This window comes from Bubalus kerabau, chromosome 6, assembly GCF_029407905.1.
Source record: "Bubalus kerabau isolate K-KA32 ecotype Philippines breed swamp buffalo chromosome 6, PCC_UOA_SB_1v2, whole genome shotgun sequence".
Classification (NCBI taxonomy): Eukaryota; Metazoa; Chordata; class Mammalia; order Artiodactyla; family Bovidae; genus Bubalus; species Bubalus kerabau.
The window spans coordinates 46,671,640-46,695,504 of record NC_073629.1 but is presented as its reverse complement, the minus strand read 5'-3'; the positions used below and the strand labels follow the sequence as shown (position 1 = coordinate 46,695,504).

The 23,865-nt window shown below is 36.0% G+C and overlaps 1 protein-coding gene across 1 annotated transcript in view; it reads right to left on the bottom strand.

The window, feature by feature from the left end:
• The window catches only part of DPYD (dihydropyrimidine dehydrogenase), a 957,062-nt gene that overhangs the window by 542,771 nt on the left and 390,426 nt on the right, over positions 1 to 23,865 (bottom strand). The window contains exon 11 of the mRNA XM_055585018.1: positions 16,785 to 16,995. Within this exon, the coding sequence (XP_055440993.1) occupies positions 16,785 to 16,995 (211 nt within the window). The remainder of the gene's footprint in view (positions 1 to 16,784; positions 16,996 to 23,865) is intronic.

Below are 23,865 nucleotides of genomic sequence, written 5' to 3'. Positions count from 1 at the left end.
AATGTTTAATATAAAATCCTCATTGGCTGCATTTAAAGCATAAATAAAAACAAATAGAAAGCCAGAAGTAAATTACACTACTTGTGAAAACAATATTATTAAAATATAAGTGAATACTGAAAAATATTTTAATTAACAAAATAAATCAAATGGAAAAGATTCCCTAAATAGAGCTTTAAAAGTAAGTCTATGTGTGTTTGACTGCCATGACTAATTATGTATCCATGTAATGTGTGTTCAATTTGGGCTTATTTAAATAGCAGAAATGCTCATTAGCTGCAGTATATCTGTGAAGCTTCAGTAAACAGTTTAATGGTTTTTATGTTTAACCAATTTCATAAGTTCCTGTAATTTTAGCTTTAGCAGCTCATTAATGTTATTTTTTGATATCCATCTTACGACTTTTTTTCCTTGTCAATCGGCTGAAGGCAGATTTCAGTGCAAATTTAAAACATAAAATAGAATTTATTTTAAACAATTTTAGCACATAAGTAAATGCAAAAGTCAAAAATATAGGTTCTATATAGAGTATTGATTGTATTACTATGTAGTCAATAAATATTTTTGGTACTGACAAAGGCTATATATTAAATAGAATTCGTGATGATAATAATGACAAACAATTATTGAGTGCCCCCATGAACATGTAGCTGGTTCTGGACGAGTCAACTCATGTTATCTCTTTGTATTTTCACAGAAGAGTATTACTTTAATTTTATAGTTAGGAAACTGAGACTGAGCTAAGTTACACAGATTACTATCTCATAATTTGAACCTAACTACAAGCCACTATCGCTGTTCTAAGTGGGAATACCTGGAGTTCTTTATGGGCATTTGGAGATAAATACCTAAACCTTAGGAGAGGGTCCTACAACTTAAGATAAGATATAGTCATAGGATGGAAGAAGTTCTTAGAGAAAGAGCACAAGTCTGGGTAAAAATAGAAGGAACCATTTATTTTTAAAGTGGTAGCAATCACTACCTGAGCTAAAGCCAGAAGAGGAATCATCAGAGTTTCATGAAGATCAAGGTATTTCTTTGTCACATGAGCCAAGAAGTGGTAATTTTAAGAAATGCCAAATACAAGAGAAATGTAAGGTAGATAACTAGATTTGAGGATCTGGAGGTCAATGAGCAGTAAAAAGAGGACATTTGTAGATAAATGATGAAGGCAAAAATCAGAATAAAAGGGGTTAAGGAGAAAAGATCTGGCAAAGACAGCAAGGCAGTACACACAGGATAGTCTTCTGGGAGTTTAATAATGATTGCATAGGGAAAAATTAAGGCAGTAGCTTGCATTCATTCATTCTATTAGCGAATATTTATTTATTATCTACTGTGTAGTAAATCCAGCTGTAGGCACTGTAGTAGAGCACAGAGAAGGGACCTGTCCTTGTATGACGTACATTTCAGTTGGCAGAAGATAAAATAAATAAAAGTAAATAAGTGAACCAAATGATGGTGAAAATGGCTATGAAGAGAATGACATGAATGAGAGTGTTAAGTGGTGAGGGGACTGAGAAGTAGAAGAGGTGCTGTAGATCACGGTGGAGATGCAGGGGCAGACGATTCTTTGATGAGATGACATCTGAGCTAATACATAAAGGATAAGACAGGGATAGCAGGTGAGGACCTTGAGGCAGATCATTCCAGGCAGAGGGAACCATTACAGAGGAGTTCGAATGAGCAGAAGTCGATGCATTTGGAGAGCTGAAGGGAGACTTTATGTGGATAGAAGGAAGCAAGCGAGAAGAGAGGAGGCCAAGAGACAGGCAGAGGCTGATCGAGGAGGGCTTCAGAAGCTGGGAAGGATTTTATTCTAAATAAAGTAGAACAAAATAGAATTGATTTGTTTTATGTATTTCATTCTAAATAAAGTAGGAAACCACTGGAGGATTTGGAACAGGGGGATGAAATGATGTAATTTCTGTTTATAAAGCTGATTCTGATAGGATTGCAAGGAAGAAAGAGTAAATGCAGGGTGACCAGTAAGAAGGTTACTAGTTTCTATGCAAGTGACAGTGTTCAGCATCTAACCATTGCCTCAACAGAAGAAGGACTGCCGGTCTTCATGTGACACTTTACATAAACATTACTTTCAAATGTTCTTGTCTTTACCTTGAATTTTCTGTAGGGGCATTTAGAATAAAGCAATCATTTCTTTCTGTTCAACCCAACATTTATCCATCTCTTCACTCATCCATTTATCCATTCATTCAGTGACCCCTTGAGACTGCTGGGTACTTTGGATTAAAATATGAATAAATTATCCTGCAGTCCTACTGTCAACATAATTAGAATACATAAAGTGTATGGATTGAAACAGGAGAAGACCAGGAGCCGATTAACTATTTGTTTTACTCTGTGGTGAGGGGAACGTATTCCATTGACATGGCCCTTTAGATTTCAGGTACCCACCAACTTCAGAATAAAATTCAAATACTTTAGTCTTACACTAAAACATTTTGTGAATTAGCAATGGTATATTTCAATGATATATATTATATGACTTTTTCTTGTTGGATGCCTTATGATCTAGCCAAAGGAATTACCCCTTGTATTATCCACCCTGTTTACTCTGACAAAATGTGCTTTTCCCTTGTCTCTAGTCTCTTAGTTCCAACCCACTTCCCATCTCTATTACAAATACCCCTGCCTCTGTAAAACCTTCTTTGATGATTACAGCTGGAAGTCATCTCTCCATCCTGTGTGTTATGCTAACAGTGTATCTATTTCTCCTTGAGTCTACCTAATGGCATTTTTATGTGCATTTTCCCTCTCCTTTAGACTGCAAGCTCCTGTAGACAGGGTCAATACATTCATTTTTTGTGAACTCAGGAGAACTTAACACAGAATCTAAGAAACCGAGAATGAAAGCATAGGAAATAAAGTCCCACAAGTATGTAGGAGGGCAGATTAGAAGGTTGTCAGAATTAAATAGAAGCATTTGGTTTCAATCCCACCATCAGGGGAGAATAACTTTAGATTCTAAAGCATGAGAGTAATGCAATGATACTGATGATCTAGTAGCTCATTTGGCATCAGTGTTCAAATACAGGGAAAACACTGGGCCATATTAAACCAAGTGAATCATCACTATGCTTTTCAGAGGACTTGGAAAATCACTGGATGTTCGCTGAATACAATACGCTTGGTACTCTTACATGCACTTGTATGGAAAAAGTGGTTGTGTAATTGAAAGTCCCTTGAAAACATTTTAAAGAGCTTCATAATCACAAAATTCTATAAGAATGGTTAGAATGGAAACAAGGTGGGCATGAGATAGCATTAGAACATACAAAGCTTGAGTGAGACCTCTGAATACATGTTCAAGTAAGAGCTGGCTTTCTCCTCCAGCAATGCCAGCATGTTGGGGAAATCTAATAAATTATATGAACATATTATATTTACATTAGGTAGCTTCCATATTTGGGGGCTATATATTAAATATGCTTCCCAGCAGTTATTTGGTAAAGAATCCACCTACATTTCACAAGACACAGGAGACATGGGTTCAATCCCTGGGTCAGGAAGATCACCCGGAACCCACTCCAGTATTCCTGCCCACTCCCACTCCAGTATTCTTGCCTGGAGAAACCCATGGAGAGAGGAGCCTGGCTGGCTGCAGTCCACTGGGTTGCAAAGAGTCGGACACAATTGAAGTGACTTAGCACATATTAAATATGATTCAATGTAATTTCCTAACTCATAAAATTACAACTTATATGCATGTAGGTCAATATCTAATTTATCTGTCTGCTGCTGCTGCTGCTAAGTCGCTTCGCTTCAGTCTGACTCTGTGCGACCCCATAGATGGCAGCCCACCAGGCTCCCCCGTGCCTGGGATTCTCCAGGCAAGAACACTGGAGTGGGTTGCCATTTCCATCTCCAATGCCTGAAAGTGAAAAGTGAAAGTGAAGTCGCTCAGTCGTGTCCAACTCTTAGCGATCCCTTGGACTGCAACCCACCAGGCTCCTCTGTCCATGGGACTCTCCAGGCAAGAGTACTGGAATGGGGTGCCATTGCCTTCTCCGAATTTATCTGTCTAAAATAGGTATATTGTTATTCTTATTTTGTGCTTTCAGCCAAGAACACAAATGCAAAGTAATTAACAATAATCTGTAATATAAAATATGTCACTAAGATAATTAGTGTAAAATCTATATCATTACTAAATTTTTAATTTGACTAAATTTTGTATCTTGATTTTACATCATAGCAGCTTACTATATTTTAACACTTCACAAGAATATCAGGTTTCAGAATAAACTTTTAGTGTACCATGAACTAACTAGTATTTAAAAGGCAAATATAATAGGCTATGTCAAGAAAGCTCTTGACATGTATTACAGTCACTATATGCTGAATACCATTTTCCTACATTTGAAGATTTCTGTTCTCTGAAACAATTATGTTATTTTTCCATTTTCTACCTTCTTTTCCCAGCAAAACTTGTTACATGCCACTGCTCTACTTCTTGTGTGTAATCTTTGATTTGATGGAAAAGTACTGATTTATCCACTGTCTCCCTGTAAGAATGCATATGATATCAACCACTAGTGAAACCTGGAAAATAAAGATAAGGGAAGGCTCTGAACAGAGCTATTCACTGGGGAAACAAACCTATTCCTATGCAGTTATTAGAGGGAAGTAAAATAATTACAGAAATATCATGTTATGCTTCAAATGGATGTCTAAGGCAGTTGTAAGTGATGTGATGTTGATTCCAAATCACTTTCAACACTGTTATCAGTTTGACCTCCTTCCTCATCACCTCCACCCCTTTACAGTAATTTCAAAGAAAAACTATGCAAAGATTCCATTATTTTGGATGGTTATTATGCAGAAATGCCAGTACTTGCTTTAAATTCTACCACTTTATCCTCACTCTTCACAGTATATTCTATCATAAAAAGATAATAAATTTTTCAGTGAGAAAAAAATCTGATAATTAGGGCAATTTTTAAGAAAGTATGTACAGTTTTACTATTGGTTTTCTGAGAATGCTACTTTTCTAAAACAGGGTTAAAAGCAAGACAATGTACAGGGACTGAAAAGGGATTCATTCTCATCACTGGGCCAGCAATACAAAGGATATATCAATGTTTTATTTCTCAGGATAATGGAAAGGTAGCATCAGGAACTACATGCATTAGTAAAACTGGGGGAGGTGCAGAATCACAGACTAAAACTGTCTTGATGCCCATGTCCTCCTAAAATATTTACCATCTAAAGATAAGCGTAAGAAAGGCTGACTTTTTTTCCTGTTCATAATATGATAGATTCTTCTTGATTTCCAGAAGAAATGCCACATGTCCTCTTTATTCATACTTTAAAGAAACTGTCATCTAAACTATAAGTTATAATAGTCTTTATTCATTAATCCAACCAATGAATAACCACTATTCTAGACACTAGGTTATGAAAGTGAAAAGACAAATGATATATAATGATACCTACTGTCTCTTTTCAATCTGAAACATCTTAGTTCTAGTCCTATTTCCAGCTGTTGAATGGATTAGCAAATCCAAATGAAACACATCACCATTTCCCTCGGATCTATTTGTTCTACCTGCTGCATTCATGAGTTCTTCAGGCATTATATGGACATATCTGATTATATCCAATCAGATCCCACGCTAGATTCTCCATATTCCACCTCTTTATCAAACAGATGACCAAATCATTAATGTCTGTGTAAAAAATATGTCTGGATTCTGAATGTTCTTCAGTAGTGCTATGTCCTTTAACTTAACTTAAGCCTTAAGCAGTAACCATGCAAATTGACAGTCTTTTTTTTTTTTTTACCTGTTTTTGATTTTATTTTATCTTTAAACTTTACATAATTGTATTAGTTTTGCCAAATATCAAAATGAATCCGCCACAGGTATACATGTATACAGGTATAAATTGACAGTCTTTTAACTGGTTTCATCAATACTATTCTGTCTTAATCCAAAGCCATCTTTATCACTATCACTGCCACCTTGGAGAAGCATGTTTATTTCACACTCCTGATGCTTCTTTTCATGTGCGGAAACAAATATTGGTATAATACTTGTGGTGTCACTCTGTATCTCACCTATCTTTAAAAAGCTGCAATCGGTAATTATAATTAGCAGATATGAAAGAAGAAATTAGGTTTGTGTGGCATCACCAACGCAATGAACATGAACTTGGGCAAACTCCAGGAGATGGTGAGGAACAGGGAGGCGTGGTGCACTCCAATCCATGGGGCCGCAAAGAGCGACTGGGCGACTGAACAACAACAGCACACCCTTGCCAAGAGTATAGCTTGACAGCTGCCCAGTTGAGGGTGCCTCCCTTCCTTTAAACTAAAAATCTTCCTGCTTCAGCGTCCCAACAGGGAACCTGCATTGTTGGATCACACCTGTGACTGGTGAGTAACTTACCTACTTCAGGCATCTAATAGCAGGAAACACATTTGTCTTCTGATATGAAGCACCTCAAGGGTGACTTCATGGTTTCCCAACTATTTGAAGAATATTATAAATGGTTCAAACCCAAGCAGAGAGAAGGAAGATCCAGCACCTACCAGAATTGCTACATTAACATAAAGATCTCTCCAATATTTAAGCCTCCTCATTTATCAATTGGGTGGGTATAGGACAAAATTCACAACCCCTGGTTTAGCATGTAAGTCTCCTAATTTCACCTAAATTTGTAGACAAATTTCCTCCAATCCTACCACTATCCACTTCCCACCTTATCTTAATATGCAGCATGTGCTCCAGCTAAACAGAATTTCTCACTACTGTCTGGTCACCTGAGGCCGTTTATCAGCTTGCACCTTGTGTGTGATATTCCCTCTAACAGAGAAAATCCTTGTTGTTGTTCAGTCACTAAGTCGTGTCCAACTCTTTGCAATCCCATGGACTGAAGCACACCAGACTATCCTGTCCTTCACCATCTCCTGGAGCTTGCTCAAACTCATCTCCATTGAGTCGGTGATGCTATCTAACCACCTCGTCCTCTGTTGTCCCCTTCTCCTCCTGCCTTCAATCTTTCCCAGCATCAGGGTCTTTTCTAATGAGTCAGCTCTTCACATCAGGTGGCCAAAGTATTAGAGCTCCAGCTTCAGCATCAATCCTTCCAATGAATATTCAGGGTTTATTTCCTTTAAGATTGACTAGTTTGATATCTTTGCTGTCTAAAGAACTCTCAAGAGTCTCCTCCAATACCACAGTTCAAAAAGCATCAATTCTTCGACAATCAACCTTCTTTATGGTCCAAAGCTCACATTCATACATGACTACTGGAAAAAACATAGCTTTGACTAAAAGGACCTTTGTTGGTAAAGTAATCTCTCTACTTTCTAATACACTGTCTAGGTTTGTCATGGCTTTTCTTCCAAGGAGCAAGCATCTTTTAATTTCATGGCTGCAGTTATCATGTGCAGTGATTTTGGAGCCCAAGAAAATAAAGTCTGTCACTCTTTCCATTGTCTCCCCATCTATTTGCCATGAAGTGATGGGACCAGGTGCCATGATCTTTGTTTTTTGAATGCTGAGTTTTAAGGCAGCTTTTTCACTCTCCTCTTTCACTTTCATCAAGAGGCTCTTTAGTTCCTCTTCGCTTTCTGCCATAAGGGTGGTGTCATCTGCATATCTGAGGTTATTGATATTTCTCCCAGCAATCTTGATTCCAGTTTGTGCTTCATCCAGCCCGGCATTTCACATGATGTACTCTGCATATAAGTTAAATAAGCAGGATGACAATATACAGCCTTGACGTACTCCTTTCCCAATTTGGAACCAGTCTGTTGTTCCATGTCCGATTCTAACCTGTGCTTCTTGACTTGCATACAGGTTTCTCAGGAGGCAGATAAGGTAGTCTGGTATTCCCATCTCTTGAAGAATTTTCCACCATTTGTTTTGATTCAGAGTCAAAGGCTTTAGTATACTCAATGAAGCACTCAATGAAGTAGAAGTCAATAGTCAATGAAGCAGAAGTAGAAATTTTTCTGGAATTCTCTTGCTTTTTCTATAATCTAACAGATGTTGGCAATCTGATCTGGTTCCTCTGCCTTTTCTAAATCCAGCTTGAACATCTGCAAGTTCTTGGTTCATGTTGAAGCCTATCTTGGAGAATTTTGAGCACTACTTTGCTAGCATATGAGATGAGTGGAATTGTGCGGTAGATTGAACATTCTTTGGTGTTGTCTTTCTTTGGGATTGAAATGAAAGCTGACCTTTTTCAGTCCTGAGGCCATTGCTGAGTTTTCCAAATTTGCTGACATATTGAGTGCAGTGCTTTCATAGCATCATCTTTTCAGGTTTGAGCAGGAGAAACTCCTACTCAAGCCCTACAACCCAAACCAAATATCACTTCAGATTAGCACATTATGCTACAGTGCATGTATTATTTACATGCCTGTTTCTCTCATTAGCCTATGTGAATCCCTGAAAGGCAAAGACTCCCTTTTACTCATATTTGTATTCTTAGTGCCTGGACAGTCCCTATAACATATTTGGGTATTAAAAAGTTATTCATTGAATGAAAAATAATGAGAGAATAAATAATAGAAATCATAAAATAAAAAGTTAAATTTTGGACATAAAAGTGAAATATTCAGACTTTCATGTATAATGATGAGAAAGAACATGCATGAAATAAGTAGGATGAGAACTTTCTAAAGACATGGTATTTTTTTAATATAGCTTTTAAAAATGACTGTAAAATGACGACTTAATCTAACAATGTGGTGTTGAGCAAGTTGCATAATCTCCCCCTGGCTCTCTCCCTTCCACCCCCATTGCACCTGGAAACTCCTACACATCACTCAGCCTTCAATTTACAACCCACTTCCTCCAGGAGGCTTCTCTGAACCTTCAGATTGTTCTCTCTCTGCTTCCTGAGGACTCTAAACTTCTCCCAGCACAATTTATTATGAATGTGAGTCTTGCCTGGTTAAACTGCATTCCTGGATGCCAAGTTTGCATCTGCCTGTTCTCCACTTTATCCCGAGAACACACTCAGTGTCTGGAACAGCAGGCCATCAGAAACTATTAGCTAAACAAATAAACTTGTGAAATCAGGAGTCTGGAGTATGTTATCTCTTAAGTCCCTTCTAGCAGTCTTCCTGGTGGCTCAGTGGAAAAGAATCTGCCTGCAATGCAGATATGGGTTCCATCTCTGGGTTGAGAAGACCCTCTAGAAAAGGGAAGGGCAACTCACTCCAGCATTCTTGCCTGGAAAATCCCATGGACAGAGGAGCTCCGTGGGGTTGCAAAAGAGTCAGACAAGACTTAGACACTAAACAAAAACAGTTAAGTCCCTTCCACAACATTTGCAAATGTAAGTAAGGAAAACATCAGTGCTAGTAGCTATATTGTGATGTATGCCTGCTACTTTATTTTTCAATTCTATCTATCCATTCCTAGTCATATTAATCATCAGTGAGGCCCTTCCTCTAACATTTCTGCCATCAGTCAAAAAGTTCTCCTAGCTGGCATTAAAGTACAATATTCCTTAATCTGTAATTTGAAACTATATTGTAAACATTTCTGTTTATAAAAATGTATACAATAGGGAAAATCTGATCAATTATGACACATTCTCAACTTGGTATTCCATTCCATCCCTCTCCTGTTTATTTTTGGTAAGGCAGAAAAGGAATTCTGAAAGTTAAAAGCCACAAAAAGTAGACAGCTATTCAAAGCCAAGTTTGCTGAATTTCTAAGTGCCATCAGTGGCTTCTGAAGGAGCTGTTTTATTGTTTGAAAGATGAAACATGCTTGTTAAAAAGGGCGGGTTATTAAAATGCCCTAGTGTTCCACTTCCATTAGCAAAGTAGCATATAAATAACATTTTAATAAGAAAAAAAGCAAATTAAACATACTGATGCCATTTCTTTTCAAGCGCAGATAAGTATGACTATTGGGCAGTTGACTCATGTACTGCTCAATTTAAAATATTTTTCTAGGTTTTTCTCAACACCTAAAATAATGGAGGAAAAATGGGCCCTTTTGAAAAATTCCTGAATATCTGCATTGTCATGGATTCATGCACACTATTTCTTACATACCTAGCCTTTTCAAGCTCTGGCTTAGGCCAGAATAAGGCAAATTAACCTATGGACTGCTCCTTTTTTCAGGATGACAGCAAGTGAATCAAACTATACTTGAAGCTAGTATTGGCAGAATCTTTTATTTACTTTTCATGAGGTTTTGAAAACACTTTCTGAGGGTCTTCTAATAAGAGGACCTGGTAAGTCATTTTATAGCCTCCCCACCATCCTGCCAGTCCCTCCCCGCACCCTACCACTCCACCCCCCCACAAAAAAATAACACTTCCTTATGGAACTAATTGCTATTAATGCTATGAAGGCAGCTGTTTTCTGAGGGGTGCATTAAAGGTTCAGAAAGCTCTGGGCTTTGTATTTCCTTGTTGTCTCTAGTGAAATGAGCAGGAAGAAAACGTAGCCTCTGGGTGAAGTACACAAACTCCTTTCCTAGAAGCACCACATTCATGCTATGCCCGGAGAGCTCAGTCACCTCGTCACTTGCTAGCCTGAGCAGGCTGTGCAGCGTTCTCCTGAATGGCTATTACTGCCGCCATTCATCCTATCTTCTTCCGAAAACAAAGGTTTTTAATCTTAGTTATCTAATCCCATAATTTTCAAGTGCTTAAAGGCTCCAATTTAGCAACATCAACAGTGCTTCTCTCTTTCCTTTTTCACATAAACATGAGCAATCATACAAAACAAAAATTTGGCCCAGATTTTACCTTGGATGTTCAAGAGAAGAAAACAAAGATATTAAACATATCCTCTGTTCTTTAAATATCTGATTTATGGAAAACCCAAAATGCAGATTTCTACCTACTAAAATTAGTTGAAAGAAAATTCCTCTCAATGGTATAAAAATCATCAGAATTGATAATAAAACATTTTGAAAACATATGATACAGTTACGAACTATGTACTTTTTTTCTGCAAAGTAAAAATAATGAAATAAAACATTTTCCCCTTTAAAAATTCATAATTTGTAAGGGTATCTGTTTTACTCATTTACAAAAGACATGTGGACAGAGCCTGCAAGGCCCCAGATGAACTCCTAATTCTCAATGCTTTTATTCCTAGATAAGATTCATACCATCATAAGGGTGTACTATAACTCAACTGTAATTCAATTTAATTATCAAAGTGTGATTTTGTTACACAAGGATAGTAACATCTGCAATGTAAGAGATGCTCACTATTGAACTGAACTGAACTGAACTATGTGCTAGACATATATCTAAGTGCCTTACATGTATTATTAATTTATTTATTCTTAAAATAACACTAGAAGGTAGATACTATAATTTTCCTTCTTAAAAGATCAAGACCATGAAGTACAAAGAGACTAAGGGAGCCAGATTTCCAGCTGGGTAGCCTGGCTCCCAAGCCCCCGCTCTAAGCTGCTACACCAGACAGACTCTAATTGGTGTCATATTTATTGGATTATAAAGAATTCAACAATTTATGCCAAAACAAGGGAAAAATCAATAGCAAAGAAAAAACAGAATAACTTTTCTAACATTTATGTTTTCTAAGAAAAATAAATCAAATAAACCCCACAGCAGGAAAAATATAACAACTAGGTATAATAAAACTGGAAAAGACTCTGAGGCTGGGAAAGATTGAAGGCAAAAGGAGAAGAGCGTGGCAGAGAATGAAGTGGTTAGATAGCATCACCAAGTCAATGGACATGAAATTGAGCAAACTCTAGGAGACAGTGAAGGACAGAGGAGCTTGGCATGCAGCAGCCCGTGAGATTGCAGAGTTGGACGCAACAAAGTGTCAAAAGCAACTGAGCAACAACAACAAATAAAGAAATTAAAATTTTAACAAGAATCAAGTCAAATCAAATGCACAAATATAAATGAAGCATCTACCATGGCTATTATTGGGACTACAACGTACTGTAAAGATACATTCTCTGTCCTTTGGGGGTTTACAATCTAACTAGAAGATAAATTATAACAGGTTCTGAAACATCAAAGCATATGGGTCTTTTCAAAGTAGACATTTCAAAGGAATGAGAGGATGACTTGGTGCAGTGTGTGAGAGAGGCACTGAGGTCATGGCAGAGTTGAAAGTGCCTTCCTTCAGTTGTCGAAAAGCAGACAAAACTGTATCATCTACACCTCCTAGGAATGTGCAAACAAGGACATATGTTATCACCTCCCCTGAAAAAATGAAGCTGTGAGGTCAGTAAAAATGGTAACAGATTCTCCTTATCAATTCCAAACTAACAGTAGAGATATGCACATTCTTTTCATAACTGGTAGTTTAGTTCCAAGCAGAAGAAAAGGGAATAAAATAAGGAAAAAAGTATCTTAAACTTGACATTGCTTTAACAAAAAGAGGGAAAATTCAACTCCAAACACTGATGTTGGTGTTTAACAGAAGAAAAGACTTCTTATATTATGAAAAATATGCTTTTACAATAAATAAATACATGTTTTAAAATTTCCAGTGAAGGGCAATATTTGTGGAGTAGAAATGCTAGTTAGAGGTGAAAGTGAAGTCGCTCAGTCGTGTCCGACTCTTTGGGATCCCATGGACTGTAGTCTACCAGGCTTCTCTGTCCATGGTATTTTCCAGGCAACAGTACTGGAGTGGGTTGCCAGTTAGAGGTAGCCTGTGCTTAATTTACTGAAAGCCTTTAAAATCAGACATGAATACTAAAATCCAAATTAAATATGATTTGGGATCTTACATTCTTAGAGGAAATGGATGAGAATTTTGAAAAGGTGGAACCACCTTGAGTTTTTCATAGGAAAGATATTAAATAAGGCTAAGAATTTATCATCCCAATCAAATTAGAAACTGGACACCATACTACCTTTAGAATTTGTAACAGTAGTTAATGAAGGATTCAATTAAATTGTGCTTATAATAAGCACACATAAATTTCATGCACAGGGATGTGGAATATGTAGTCTTTTGTTCTTATTTTCTACTCACTGCTATAATCCAAAAAAAAAAAAAAGAGAGAAATAAAACAGAATTAAGTAAAATAATGATGATTACTTATAATTGTGATAAGCCTTGGAAAGAATTAAATAATTAGCAACTGTAATCTAAGGATATTACACAAATTTGTTTTATAAATTTGACACATTTTTCTTTTCTACAAGCTATTGAGGCAGTTACTATTTTTATGACATGAAACAAGTATTAGAGATACATTGGGTGCTTAATACTAAAGCTATTTTATATTCTCCGTTGTGAAATGCATAAATTAAGGGACTTACAAAATAATGTAGTATATATGAAAAAATTAGACAAATAATTTCCTTCAAATTTCCCAATTTAGTTTACCTTTACCAACACCTATTATTGATATAATCGAGACACTACAATTTCATTTCACTATTTTCACTTAAAATATTATTGTAATCAGATAATGTGGAGAGAATAAATTATCACTGTACTGTCAAGTTTATTTCATTTCTTTAATTCTTCAGCATATATTTACATAATATATTCATCAAGGACTTTCCAAATTAACCACTACGTAATCCACCCTGTACTAGATACTAGGAGGAACAGTTCAATAGGGAATACTGGAAAGTAAAGCTAGGCACATAGTACATAAAAGCATTTGTTGAAGTTCTCAGCCAGTCAGGAGGAGTTTCATCCTCTTGTATAGGGCAACACTGGTGACTTTAATGAAAGGCAAAATTGGAATTAGATATCTGAATCTGGGATATCATTTTTGAACTTTAGTGAGAAGAGAACTATTGTACCATTTCCAATAATAGCAAACTTGAGAGGCAATCAGTGTTAGGGCAACCTGATGAGGTGATCCTTATTTTGTGCATATCTCTCTAAATGTATTCTAAACTTGATAAAACAAACTTTTTTGTTTGAAGGTCTGCCTCCGGCTCCAGTCTGTGAAGTTTTTAAGTTCAAGAAATGCCTCATTCATCTTTGTACCCTGCAGAATACATTTTGGTACCTGGTATTCATTAGAAACTCACTAAATGCTTGTTACATGCATGAGCATAAACAGAGGATGAAATAACTTCTGAGAAATGAAAAGTAGAGAAAGAGATTTTAGAGCCATTTTATACAGAAGTGCAATAGTGCTTATTGTAAGCCTGGCTACCCCTTGCCACATAGAAGTTGTCCATTAAATATTCTTAAAAGGAATTAATGTATGTGTGGATAAATGAATGAATGAGTTCAGTAAAGAAATAAATATATTAAGAAAAGAGAAAATGGGCAAAGTCTGAACTTTTTAGAGGAAGAAAACAGTCAGTGACAGTGGAAAAGGAACAGTTAAAAGAAAGAGCAAAAAAAAAAAATGGAGTGTCATAAACAATAATAATGTGTTACAGTTTCAATTCCAAAGCACTTTCACATTATTTCATTTTAATTCTGATAACCGTCCTGAGAGGTAGAAAGAGTATGTATTATTATCCATGTTTTGTTACAGACGAAGAAGCTGAGGCTCAGATAGGTTAAGTGACATGGAAGAGTTTTTCAAACACAACTGTCAGATGCAGAAACTAGAATAAGGAGTGAAAAGATGACACCGAGTTTTGTGTGCAGTTCGCTGGAGTCTGTGCAAAGAGAGCTTGGGAAGGAGTGAAGAAGAAGGGTAGAAAAGCAGATTGATGATTTAAGAAAGAGGTTGTAAGTAAATATATTGAAGTATATCATACCACATATGCAATAATCACAAAAATATCACACATAAATCACATCACAGGAGTATTGAGATAGGATAAGATTCAGGGCAGAAGAGACACGAACAGCTTCTCTTCTTACCCAAACTGACAACTTGCTTCCTACAATCTGATTTTCACTCTATCTGGTAACATGTGCACATGAAAGTTTTCTTTGAAAGTATTGTTTCAAGATTTTAAATACCGCTTGGGTAAGATCTTCTTGATCAACTTTTCACAAATGATGTTTCTCTCTACCATTTTAAAATGTTTTCCATTCAAAAAACAGTATTGAATATATTTAGAAAGCAGCAGAGATGTGAATGCTATTTAACATTGCAGCTCTTCCAGCTCCCCTCTAACTGGAAAGTAGCTCTCATTAATGTCAACACTGAAGGTCCTCGTAAAGCAAGTAGTTCTATTTGAGGAAAATTTTCTCAAGCAGTTTGTTTTTCAAGTCAGGAGGAGGGGGAAAAAAAAGGGAAAGGGAAGGTCTAATCATTTTCCCTTGATTTCTCTAATGTATACGGGGTGAAACATACAGAGCCCTGGAAGAAACATACACAAGTAAATTTTGGAACAAAATTCACAAATAAATTTTTAAATGATTTAGTCAAATAAACACGAGTAAATCAGACTTTCTTTTCTTCTACTCACTATTTTAAATATTAAGTTAAATCTTTCACTCTTTACACACATACCAACATAAGCTTTGGAAAGCTGTATTCTATGATTCTCTGAGTCACATCTACTTAAGTTTGCTAGGGAAAAGATATATTTTCCTTAATATTAGAGTTGTCAGTTGTGGAACATAAATTTAAATGGTAAGATAAATTGTTTTTTGATAGACAAAAAATCAACAAAATTGCAAGTTAAGTGATTCAAATTTTTACTCAGTTTTCAGTCATATACAGAGCGGTAAGAACATGATGATCTTTTTTTAGATAACAGAATACAGTTTATATGTTGCTCTCTTTTTCTGTCCTGAACTCATCAATGAATAACAAAGCACACTGTGACTATGTCTGCATATCACATAAATGTCTAGATGAAAAGTGACAAATTCAGGCCATCATCCAACTATTTGAAAACATTTATCTTGATGACATTAAACATCTGGATGTTTCCAAATACCAAGATGTTTGATGTCCTGCAGATAAAATATCCTGATGAGTGCTTAAACGTTTTACTTATCTATTGGATAAAAATGCACATTTGCAAGCATTATCTTTTTCTGTTTCAGACACAAAATGTAATTTTAGCATGGATTTAGTAGGAAGCTATAGGAATCATCAGGTTTAGAAATTTTACTTACTCTTTTTCCTAATGAATCTTGAAATTAGAGAAACATCTTTCTTTATTTTCTTTTTAGTTAATAAAGTAGATGTCATTTTGACGGTGTGCAGTAAAAAGTAAAAGATTTGCAAAATGAAGGGTACGGAGGAACCTAAGCCTTTATGTAAAGTGGCCCACAAAAACGCTGTGTGCGAGGAAAACAACACAAACTAGTCTTAGTTGATTGGCTTATTATTCAGTTGGAATGTTATCTATTTCTTCTTCTCATATCTTGTTCAAAGCATTTTGTTCTTAGCATGTCCATTTATGCCACTTAGATGAAATGACAGAAGTTCAGACTTCCTAATTTGACAATTTTGATGTTTCTAGTGATAATTTGGTATGCGAATAATAGTAAACATGAATTCTATTTTTGACTATTCATTAGGTCTTAACTTGCTTGAATCACTGAAGATTGGCTATTACAAGTTCTCTGTCACATTTTCTTACTCTAGGTCTAATTGAACAAAAAACTGATTTTTATAGAGGAAACAAGGCAAACATTTAACAACGCAGGATATGTATTTTGACTATAAGCTAAAAAGAAAGATTAATGTTGTTTCCAATTCCCAGTACTTTAAATATAATTCTGTATAAGTATTAAATACCATTTCTAAGTCTTACAAATCAAGATTTCTTGCATTCCATACTAGAAGAAGGAAATGAATGTTCAAGTGAAAAACAATTCCCTGAAAGCTGGAAACCATTATGGCAGTAAAATAACAGACAACTGCGTAACACATTTCAGCTCCCAAGCACTCTACCTTTAGGATCACTCAGAACTGAGCCAAAGGCACTGATGACCACATCGGCTTTCACACAGACTATCTGATCTTCATCTTCATTCCATTTTCCAGTTTCATCTTGCTCTGTCCGAATAAATTGCATGGCAACAATTCTCCCACCTTTGACTATAACCTTCCGTGGAGACAAGAAAGGCAAAAATTCACATTTTTCTTCTCTAGCAAGCTCCATCTAAAATGAAACAGAACACAGAAAAACTTGAAAATGTTTCTTCTTGATTTAATATTGATTTTTAATTCAATTATTCATACTAAAGCTTATAATGTTTAAATCAACATGAAGTTTTTTCTTTCACCAAAGCTGAGATTCAGTTATCAGCTGTTCACATTTTGTAAATCACTGACACAGGAAGTCTTGCATTGAAGCTGTCATGTGGAATTTTATAGATCATGGCGAGTGTGCGTGCATGCTAAGTCGCTTCAGTCATGTCTGACTCTGTGCTACCCTATGGACTTTTGCTCTCCAGGTTCCTCTGTCCATGAGATTCTCTAGGCAAGAATACTGGAGTGGGTTGCCATGCCCTCCTCCAGGAGATCTTCCAGACCCAGAGACTGAACCTGTGTCTCTTGTCTCCTGAACTGGCAGGTGAGTTCTTTACCACTAGTGCCATCTGGTAAGTCCAGATCATGACATCACAAGCTATTTCTAAAGTTTTAGGTAGTGCGTGCCCTATGGCTGGCAGTGTGTGAGGTTTCTCACTATAATAGCGTGGTCTCCTTATGCTTTTATTTCTGTAGGTTAAGTTCTCTTTTTAATCATCCCTTTTATGAAAATAAATTCTGATTATTACCAGGCTGCATATATCTAAACTAGAAAAAAGTCCATAAAGTGGGTGAGCAAGTCTCTGGAAGTAACTGATTAGAATGGTAGGAAAGAGAAAAGATTAGAGAAATTCTGTAGAACCAAGAAACAAGTAACATTTATTTTTACTTTCGGAAAAAAAAATGAAAATTTCAAGAAAGAGAAACAAACATGTTCCTCTTGACAAATTCCCAGTTATTCCACTTATCTGACATAATTTATTCTGCCATAAAATTGGACACCCTAATTTTTGTTTTTGTGCCCATAATGGGATGTCTATTAAGATAGAATGTTAAGATTTATTTATTCACTTCCTTTTCTACTTACTGTTTTGGGGGCCAGGGCTTTGTTAATGTGATCCTAACCCGTATGTTGACTAGTCTTTTGCAGGAAATGTAAAAACATCCCACAGAAGAGGTTGTGAGTGTGTCTAGTCTCATTCTTTCCCTACCCGATGGAAGAAAGGTAGATTCTCAGTTGACGAGTGAGGTTGAGAAAGCTGAATGTGTAAGGCTTCTAACAGGAATTATCTGGGCTACAACAAAATGAAAAAACTGAGACAAAAAGTAGCTTGCTCAATGTTTCAATGAAGCCATGGACCCGTCTCTCAGCACTCCATCCACGAGTGGTGGTTCCATCTTTGCAATACATCAGAATCACCTTAGAGGACCTGATAAAACCCTGCACAGGCTTACCCCCAGTTCTGTAGCACTGAATGAGGCCTGAGATTTGCATTTCTAACAAATTGCTAGGTGATGCTTTGCTGCTATTCCAGAAGTGACACTTTGTGAACCACGTCAGTTTAGACTATAGCTGCCTATCTCTGAACGTCGATTGATCTATACCATGAATTGTCAGTGAGATTAGTATCACCCATAAGGGAGTGAAATTTATTTTCCTCAGAGAAGAAAAATTCTTACATAACATAATAGCATAGAGTCACAGCATATAAACAGATACACAGAATATTTATGGTATGAAAATTACAATGTCATAAAAATCTAAAAATATCTAAAGCAACTCCTTCAAGGGATGATGATTTTTTTTTAAATTTGAAAAACACATTATTACATATTGGAATGAAGCTATTTCAGTCTATGTCTTAATTAAGATATTTTTTGAAAACTGGTTTTGAAGGCTTGAAAACAGCTCCATAAACTACTGTCACATAACCTTTTCCTTTTCATTATAAAATTAAGAGACTAGCAATAGCAAAAACAATAAATAAGTGGGTATTGTGGGTGGTAAATATACAAGCCAGTGGCTCTCAAACTGCTCATGGTTTATAAGGGAGAGAGAAGTAAGTGGGATTGAATCAGTTTGAAACCTACTTCCATTGCTTATTTGGGATAGTTGCTGAATCGCTTTGACCTTACATTTAAAAAGGGGATAACAATACCTAGCTACATTAATTGGTATGTGGTGTTGCTTAAGGCAATTCAGAAATGTAAAACACCTGAAGCAAGCTTAATTTGTACTGGTGAAATAAATGCAATTTATTTGAAGTTGTCTTTTTCTGAATTCACTTTCCCTCCAAATCATTCTTCAACCTACTCAGTAACACTTAGCAGTAAGATTATGACTCCAACATCAAGGTAACTCAACAGCAAAGGTAAGGAATAAAAAAAAAAGGAAAAGCCAAAAAAACTTATACTCCTCTTTAACTTTCTACAAAACAAAAATGTATGATGTCTGGAAAGCAAAATATTCCATAAATACTTCTAATTAAAAGATAAATATAGTTGCATATAATGCTATGCTTTCTGTATCACTTCAGTCACCTTTGCATAAGGGAGTGTCTTATAGCTCACCAATATAAACCAGTTTACTGTGTTTCAAAAATGTCAAGTGATGCTAATTTTAATGATAATGGCAAACTTGACTGGAGAACAGTGCCAAATCATTATGGTTTGAGTATATCAATACATGATGTGTATTTATAATAGTACTCTTTTCTGTGAAGGGCAAAAATAAATTCCCGAACCAAGGATGCACATACTGGGAGCACGTCTCAGACTCTAGGGTGTGTTTCACGCCTTTCTACTCTTCTCTATGAATACTTATATAGTATATGTTATTATATGTAGATAACCTTATATACTTTTTACCAAATTTGGCCTTTAACTTAGAATGAGTTATTGAACACTGCAAACAAATCAAAACTTTTAAGAATTTACAATAAGATTAAGGTTGAATAAGATTTAGTGGTACTCTTGCATAGCTTTTGAGTAAAACTTATAGCCTAAAAACTATGTAGAATTATGAACAGGAAGAAACTGCATTTTAATATGTCCTCAACTCACATAATAACTTTTCACATGCACCAGGGTTCATAACTTGTATTCAAATATTCAGTATTTGTGCCAGCTATCTGACTGTGCACAGAAGTCAGAAGGTATACACACTGGCCCCCAGACTATTCTAAAATTCTGCTTTTGAAACTTACAATGTTATTTAGTCTCTCAAACATTTAAGATTTGAACAGCAGACATAAATCACACTCTGTCCTGCTATCTTGCTATTCAGTTCAGTCGCTCAGTCGTGTCTGTCTTTGCGACCCCATGAACCACAGCACGCCAGGCCTGCCTATGCATCACCAACTCCCGGAGTCCACCCAAACCCACGTCCATTGATTCGGCGATGCCATCCAACCATCTCATCCTCTGTCGTCCCCTTCTCCTCCTGTCCTCAATCTTTCCCAGCATCAGGGTCTTTTCCAATGAGTCTGCTCTTCACATCAGGTGGCCAAAGTACTGGAGTTTCAGCTTCAACATCAGTCCTTCCAATGAATACCCAGGACTGATCTCCTTTAGGATGGACTGGTTGGATATCCTTACAGTCCAAGGGACTCTCAAGAGTCTTCTCCAACACCACAGTTCAAAAGCATCAATTCGTCTGCACTCAGCTTTCTTCACAGTCCAACTCTCACATCCATACATGACCACTGGAAAAACCATAGCCTTGACTAAACGGACCTATTAGATACCTAGATTTTCCATTTTACATAAAAGAGAATAACTTTTAAAGAAAAGATAGAAAGACATGACTTGAATATATATAATTATTTGGAAAGTATTGATATTATATTGAGAAAAGAACTGAGATAATAAGATTTACTGTAGTCAATAGGGAAATATTAGGAAAATGAGAAATTCAAAGTAAGCGAAGCCATATATTAAGTGAAATACCCTATGACTTATTTGTGGAAAACAAAGGAATTTATTTCCATTACTATGAAATCTATCTGAATATACAAAAGTAATAATAATAAATACTTATATATTTATTTTTAAGTTCTTAAGACATAATTCATTTTAATTTTCACAAAGGAGATATAACATTTATATATTAGTTGCTTATTTTAAGTATTTAGTTTCAAAATTTTCTCTCTGTTGCAGCTCTAAAAGCCAAAAACACAGTGGGTACCATCATGATTTACAGATTGATCACACATTCTCAGTGATTCTCCTGCTTGCTGTCCCCATAAACAAACAATTGTGGGAAGAAGTATTATTTCCTTCCTACAGAAGAGAAACTGATGCTCAGAGAAACCAAAGGAATATTAAGAAATGACAAAATTTAGCTAAAAATTATGCTATGGCTAAATCAAAGCCCTGTGGTATTCAATTTTATTCAAAGACAGAAATTCTAGTATATTTGAAAGAATGAGACTTTGTATAGCTACATTTGTTGAATTTCAAAACAAGGCTAATTGGAACAGGAAAGAAAGGATCTGCTGCTGCTGCTGCTAAGTCGCTTCAGTCATGTCCGACTCTGTGCGACCCCATAGACGGCAGCCCACCAGGCTCCCCCGTCCCTGGGATTCTCCAGGCAAGAACACTAGAGTGGGCTGCCATTTCCTTCTCCAATGCATGAAAGTGAAAAGTGAAAGTGAAGTCGCTTAGTCGTGTCCGACTCAGGGACTCCATGGATTGCAGCCCACCAGGCTCCTCTGCCCATGGGATTTTCCAGGCAAGAATACTGGAGTGGGTTGCCATTGCTTTCTCCAGAAAGGATCTAGCCAAAGGCAAATTAAAGGTAAGGGTTTGGCTGGATAAAGGCTGTCCTCAGTGGAAAGAGGAAATCTAAGCTTCCTGGTCTCAGTAAGTTTAGAGGTATAATCACAAAATACAGGAACCAGGTGATGGACTTATGAACTCAATATTGTAGATTAGTTAATGGAGACTCCTTGAATACAAAGGAAGGGTAAGTTTAGAACAAAGAAGTACTACTTCATAAAGCAAACAGTAGAGACATAGAACACATTATCTAGAGATATAAAGATAGAAAATTAAAATAGAATTTAAATTTATTTATTTGTTAGACAATAAACTGGTACAAAGACAATATCTTACTTAACTTTCTATCCTCAATATTCAGCTGTGACATTCGAATATTTAAGAAATGATGAGCATAAGAAAATGAACATTTGGACAGATGCCTGGCAAATCAGGATATATTCTAGCCAATATGCCACATGAAAGGTTATCAGGTGGATTTCAGCCCTATAAGTATCTAATAAAATGACTGGCACACAGTTGACACTGAATAACATTTTGTTTATCACAATGAATGATTAATATGAAAACCCCAAAGATATTCAAGCTAACAAAATGACAACTGACTCGTAGTAAATGAAGTTGACAATACTAAACATTCATCTTAAAGCAAGGAACACTTAACATTTAGAAGACATGCTACCTGACCAGAGCATCCTATACTGTGAGTTTGAAATGAAAAAGCAAATGGTACTCCTTCTCAGTTGTCAGTTTCAGTGCCATATGTTTATGATGGACCAGAGTGACCAATGGTCTAGCTTCATGAAATAGGTCTTAACATTTTGTTGTTCAAATGAATCAGGCTCCTGTGCTAATAACTGGTTCACAGATGTCAGTGTTAGTGCCTTTTAATACCTAATGTTTGCTTATGATCATTGTGTGTGTGCTCCATCACTCAGTCATGTCCGACTCTTCACAACCCCGTGGACTGTAGCCCACCAGGCTCCTCATCCATGGAATTTTTCAGACAAGCATACTGGAGTGGGTTGCCATTTCCTTCTCTAGGGGATCTTCCTGACCCAGGAATCAAACCTGTATCTCTTGCATCTCTTGCATTGCAGGTGGATTCTTGATCACTGAGCCATCAGGGAAGCTCCAGTGATCATTAATAATCAACAATTCAGTGAATTGAGTATATGAACATTTCTGTCCATGACACACATATTTATTTATTTACTTGTTTGATAAGCCTATTCTCATGAGGAACAACTGGTACACCAAGCAAATATACACATGTCTCTTGTCTTTTTCCCCAAAAATAAATATTCAAGGGAATTAGATACAAAAGCATCCATAAGTTTCCATTTTTGAAGTTCAATAAATCGCTACTTTCTTTTCATACTGTCTGAGGGGGAAAAAGAAAAAAACACTTCTTAGCTTTGATTTTTACCTCCATATTCGGGGAAAATATGTGGTTGATGCAGAGTGAAATAAAAATAGAGTGCTATAGCATGCAATAAAGATCATCATTTTAATGATTAACTTTATGTAATGTGATGATTTGGTCTGATTAATATTACAGGCATCGTACTGTGGAAATTATGAAACAACATCATTTACTATAATTAAAAGCATGATGTCAACTCATTTTTAGATTGCATATAGACAAAGTAAGCATAGGTTATAAGCCATAATGAGCAGAACTCAAAACCAGCATACATTAAATTCTAATTGCCAAAGTTGGAGAAATGATGTGAAGAAACAATATTCTTTGTAAAGATTATCCTCTAACAGCTAGACATTCAACAAGTGATCAGTTCTATCAATATATGAACATGAGGACCTCAGAGATGTTATTTCAAATCAAAATTGTTTGATAGTCTGTACTGGCCAGTGATAATCTTGGAAAATATTATCTTTTACTTCATCACTATTAAATTATTCATACTACATAATAAGAACACTATCAATGTAGTAACTTGCCAACATTTATTAAGTCCTTATTATGTACAAAAATGGTGCTACGTGCTGTAGTTAATAAAATAATTCCTACTTTCAAAAATCTCAGAAAAAGAAACAAATATGCAATTATATTTTGTGGTAACATATAAACACATTCTGTTTTAATGGCACATAAAAGGGTTATTTTAAACAGCAGTTGTGCAGGTCACAAAAGGGCTGCCTGAAAAATGTAAAATATAAACTAATCTTGAAAGATGAGTAGGAATTAGTTAGAAATTCT